The sequence below is a fragment of the Vespa velutina genome, chromosome 13 (assembly GCF_912470025.1).
Source record: "Vespa velutina chromosome 13, iVesVel2.1, whole genome shotgun sequence".
Lineage (NCBI taxonomy): Eukaryota > Metazoa > Arthropoda > Insecta > Hymenoptera > Vespidae > Vespa > Vespa velutina.
The window spans coordinates 2,232,120-2,237,725 of NC_062200.1; the positions used below are offsets into that span (position 1 = coordinate 2,232,120).

A 5,606-nucleotide genomic window follows, 5' to 3' on the forward strand; every position below is an offset into this window, starting at 1 on the left:
CGTTTATACAAACAAAACAAAGGAAGTGTTCTAGAAGGAATGTGACCTTGAAGGAATTTTTTTTTTTGTTCTATTTTTCTATTTGTATATTTGTATCTTTGTGTTCTATATTGTATAATTGTTTCTTTTTTTCTATTGTTATTATTTTCGAAGAAATAAAAATATTTAATAGGATGAAATTAAATGAGACACATTGTATAATGTATAAATCATTAAATAACACGGGAAAAATTTTGTTTACCTGAAATAGTCAAGTATTAGTATAGTTAGTGCATTAAAAACTATGTCTAAACTGTTGCTTCGTTACTATCTTATATAGATTATTCTTTGGATTATACGAAAGTTAAAGAAAACAAACCTAATTTGTTTCTAATTACTTATAATTACAGAAGGAAGTAAAATTCTTTTTCTCAGTATGCTAAAATGGAATAATTAAGAATTACTTGGTAAAGAGAATATTAATGAGCACTAATATTTATACAGATAATGTTATTTTTGATTAAAGAATGTAAAGAACGTTTTTAATACCATGAAGTATTGATGATGTAGTTAAGAAACTTCGAAGTATAAGAATATTTATTTTTATGACTTTAAGTAGGAGGATTTAGTCCAGGTGGCGCTGTCGTCTTGGATTCATTGTGGACAAATTTTTACAAAGTTAAGCTATCTAAATTATTTTCATTGTTTATGGTTTTAATATTGTACCACTATATTATTATTAAATAAAATAAACGAATATTATTATAATAAAAATATATACATTTTTTAATACCCTGTTCCGATTATTTATTATAAATAAAGATGAACAAAATTTTGGGGAGAAAAAAGTAAGTTTGGAATTTCAAAGAAGTAAAAAATAAAAAAGATATAATAGATATATAAATGGTTGGATTAAAATATCACGAAACAAATAATACAATTTGTTTATAGTATATAAATTTATATTTAGGCATTAGTTCTAATTTTAGAAATTATAGAAAATGTAAATATTTTTATAGTAAAAATATTTCATAATATATTTGCATTAATATTAATTATTTGGGGTAGAAAAAATATCATAGTTTTATTTAGTTCTAAATTAATTTTTTTACAATAGTTTGATATACAAGCTCGTACTACATATCCAGGAAGTAAAGAAATTTTTATTTTCATACGTGGTATTTGTATATGCAATATGTTCTTTTGGTAATATTTTAACATAACCATTTATATTAAACTAATATTTTTTTCTATTAATTTATTGTGGAAATAAATTGTAAAAGTTATTCAAATTAAAAAATAAAAAGAAATATAATTAAAAAAATATCGTATCACATTCGAGTACGAATGTAAACTGTTCACGTTCCGCTTTGAAAATCTACTGCGCATACGCGAGAATTCTTTAGGAATCTGGTAGGATAGTTGATTCAGTTCAAGGAAATGGCGTCTCGTAGGTGGAGATCATTGCGTCGAATTTCACGAATCATGAATGAATTTTAACGTTCATCACATATCTTTTTTTAATTACGTGTGTTATTAATCGGTAAGTTGTATATTATAATTAGAACATATTTTGATAGTTGAGAAACGTCTAGATTTTCGATAATTACTGATTATTAGTGGCGCTTAGAAAGAATGTAAACAAACCTGAAGATATTAAGTACTGTCAAACAGTATTAAATGAGAATTATACTTTGAGAATTATCCCAAGAATTTATTTGAATGTATTTATTAATTTAACGTTAGCTATATGATTTAAATTTTTTATATATTATGATATAGATTGTTTATATTGTTCTTATACTCACTTTCAACAGGTGCATAGTCCTTGCATGTCCTAACTGTTTTTTTTTTTTTTTTTTTTTTTTTTTTTTTTTCTTTTATTTATGTAGGTATAAATATTATTAGTGAATAAAATTGTATTTAACATTGGAATGTATACTAATAAGAATATAATGTAATTGAATTCAATGCGATAATAATCTATTGTAATGAATATTATATTAAAATGTTTACATTCCTAGTATATTGAAAAGAACGACTATTGAACGATGAATGAAATAAGCGGTAATAAACAAGAGCTACCAAATACTTCGGCTTGGGAAACTCTATCAGCACCATCTCTATCTTCAGCATCTAATATGCACCATCATCATCAAACGCTGCAGCAGGATACAAGTACAACAGTTATGCAAGTTATAGTTCCTACTCCTGTTAAACTTCAAGGTCCTATATTATCTCCAGCTCAAACGGTAACCGATCATTGTTCGCAACTTGGACATCTGCAACAAACACCTTTAATGACTCAGGTAAATAGCAAAACATTATAAAATAAACGCTATAAAAGATTTTGAATTCATTCATTACTTATCGTTATAGGGTTTAGCACCAACAAATTTTTCTGATCTTGAACTTTCGCCTGAACTTCAACAACAAGGTTGGAAAAAATTCTGGAGTAAACGAGAGAACAGGCCTTATTTCTGGAACAAATTAACGGGTGAATCATTGTGGGTTGTCCCCTCTTTAAAATCTCAGGTATTATATTTATTAGGAAAAAAATAACACTTAATGCACGGTGAAGGAGAAGAGTCTAATGCATCTATTACATTGAAGTTTGATCCAATCACGGATCCCCTTGGTATATGTGGTGTACCTCCAGTTCCTGGAAATGGATCAATACCTCTCTGTACACCAAGTGGTGGAGTAAAACGCAGAGCTTCAGAAGATGGTACTGCACCAGCTCCAAAAAAATTTGTGTTAGCGTATGTATAACATTTATTCATAAATTTAAATATATAAATAAATTACTTTTTTCATTTGAAATATTTATTTTTCTTTTTCTTTTCTTTTTTTTTTTTTTTTTTTTTAATTAACAGAGGTCCATGGGATCTTGAAATTCCAACCAATGTAATTATTCACGAAAGAGCACCATCAAATTTGCCACATGTCCATCCTGAAGTGGAAGCATTAAGATGCGGTTTACTTGCAAAGTTACGTTTGTGCTATCAAGAACTTTGCCATACACGAGAGTCAATAGATGCCCCTAAAGATTCTTTTAACAGATGGCTAATGGAACGTAAGGTTATAGACTGTGGATCAGACCCATTGTTGCCAAGTCAGTGCTTTCCAGAGATCTCTATGTCGATGTATCGTGAAATTATGAATGATATCCCTATTAAATTAGTAAGACCAAAATTTACTGGTGATGCTAGAAAACAATTATCTCGTTACGCGGAAGCAGCTAAGAAAATGATAGAATCAAGAGCAGCCTCTCCCGAAAGCAGAAAAGTTGTAAAATGGAATGCCGAAGATACATTTCAATGGCTCCGACGGACAGTCGGTGCAACATTTGATGACTTTCAGGATCGACTTGCTCATTTAAAACGTCAATGTCAACCTCACCTTACTGAAACTGTAAAAGCAAGTGTTGAGGGTATTTGTTTAAAAATTTATCACTTGTCTACAGAGTATGCAAAAAAAATTAAGGATAAAAATAATCAAATATTAAAAGACAGTGGTTTAGGGGATGTGATACCATTGGGGGGACCTGCTAGTATGCAAAGAAAAGTTTGGTGTTATCCAGTGCAATTTTCTCTTCCTACTCCTCGGCTTCCACAAGTGGATTATCTTCCTGAACGTGATCAAACAATGTTACGTTTTCATGGTGACACTATGTGTATTAATAATACACATTTAACAAAATTAGAACATTTGTATAGGTACAATTGTTTTGATGATAAAAAATTTGAAATGTTTTTACCTCGTGTATGGTGTATGTTAAAACGATATCAAACATATCTTGGCAATGAAGGACAAGCAACTCAGATGGCTTTGCCAGTTACAGTTTTTGAGTGCCTCCAAAGATCATTTGGTGTGACATTCGAGTGTTTTGCATCTCCTTTAAATTGTTACTTTAGACAATATTGTTCAACGTTTGCTGACACAGACTCCTATTTCGGATCAAGAGGTCCTTTTCTGGATTTTAGACCTGTAAGCGGCTCTTTTCAAGCTAATCCACCCTACTGTGAAGAACTCATGGAAGCAATGGTCAATCACTTTGAACGTCTCTTAGCAGATTCAACCGAACCTTTGTCTTTTGTTGTATTTCTACCAGAGTGGCGAGATCCAGCACCTAATGCTCTTATAAAGCTAGAAAGTAGTCATTTTAAGCGTAAACAAGTAGTAGTACTTGCAATGGAACATGAATACAGACATGGACTTCAACATATATTACCGAAGTATATTGAACATAATAATTAGTATATTCAAATATCCTTTATTATAATATTTTAACAAATGACATGGTTTGATATTTCAGAGGTGAAGTAAACATCAGAGCTGCTCATGGAACTTTGGTTGTATGGCTTCAAAATGCAGCAGGTGCTGCAAGATGGGGTCCTACTGAAGAACGTGTAGAGGCATTATTAGAAGCTTGGCGTCCGGGAAGAGAAAGAGAAAGAGATAAACAAGAACTTCTTTCTCCACCTAGGCAAACTCATCAACAGATTCCTGCAACACCTGTTCCAGTGTTAGCAACGCAAACTCCTCCAACAATGCCACTTTCACAAACATTATCTACGCATCCTACATAATCATATAAAAAAACTTTCTAATATAAATTTAATTTCAGTTCATGTTATGTAAAAAGATCACAATCGCTAGCAGACTCGTGTACCCTTTTTAAAACATCGGACTTCATATGTCTAATGACATTCTGACTTTACTTCGTGTATATATTTCTTCTAAAATATTTAGTTTACATATACGATTATATTTTATATCAAAATTAATAATAATTGTGGAAGTCATCAGATTGGATCCAATGTATAAATATGTATTTCTATGGAACACTTGTTTCTATATCTATATCGCATTCTGTATTCAGTATATCTTAGTTATGTTAAACACATTTTGCTTTTCTTCTTGTTATAATAATATTTAAGTACAATTGCATTACATAATTAAGTAATGAATAGTAAAACTAATATAAAAAGTATAATGAAAAAAAAAATATATATATATATATATATACATATATCTATTATATAGGTATAGAAAAAATGCACTCTCTCTAATTTGATAATAATCTCGTGTCACAATGTCTAATTTTTATAATAACATTAATTAATTATGATCAGTACGTATGTTAGACTTTGTGAGACGCGACATGTAAGATATTAGGTATACTTGCCATGCAAGATAAAATTGGTACTATTGTAAAAGATTAAGAGATAAAGTCTATATAATTATTTATACACGCACACAGAATGTTGCAATTAGTGATCAATATGAGCACATAGCCAAGTTTATTAAAATTTATGTTACTAAAATGCGCTTTATGCAATTATTTTTAAGATATATATATATATATATATATATATATATATATATATATATATACATACACATACACACATATACCGTTTTCATTTCTGCTATAAAGTTAGAGTTGAAAATATCAAAAAATCCATTGAAAATGTTCTATTTAAATATTAGATACAACTTCACTGGAATATATACACTTCAATATATATATATATATATTAAAAAAATTGAATTGTTATATATTCCATGAAATAAATAAAAGATTCTCAAAGAGAATGAAATGCATAAATAATTAATAAACA

The 5,606-nt window shown here is 29.1% G+C and overlaps 1 protein-coding gene across 1 annotated transcript; it reads left to right on the forward strand.

The window, feature by feature from the left end:
* Positions 1-1,297: 1,297 nt before the first annotated feature.
* Positions 1,298-5,379, forward strand: LOC124953732 (mRNA (2'-O-methyladenosine-N(6)-)-methyltransferase). Its single transcript, XM_047505548.1, has 6 exons — positions 1,298-1,522; positions 2,004-2,288; positions 2,359-2,514; positions 2,593-2,741; positions 2,856-4,217; positions 4,298-5,379. Exons 2-6 carry the CDS (start codon positions 2,031-2,033, stop codon positions 4,569-4,571), a joined length of 2,199 nt encoding a protein of 732 aa, XP_047361504.1. The 5' UTR covers positions 1,298-1,522; positions 2,004-2,030; the 3' UTR covers positions 4,572-5,379.
* Positions 5,380-5,606: the final 227 nt, after the last annotated feature.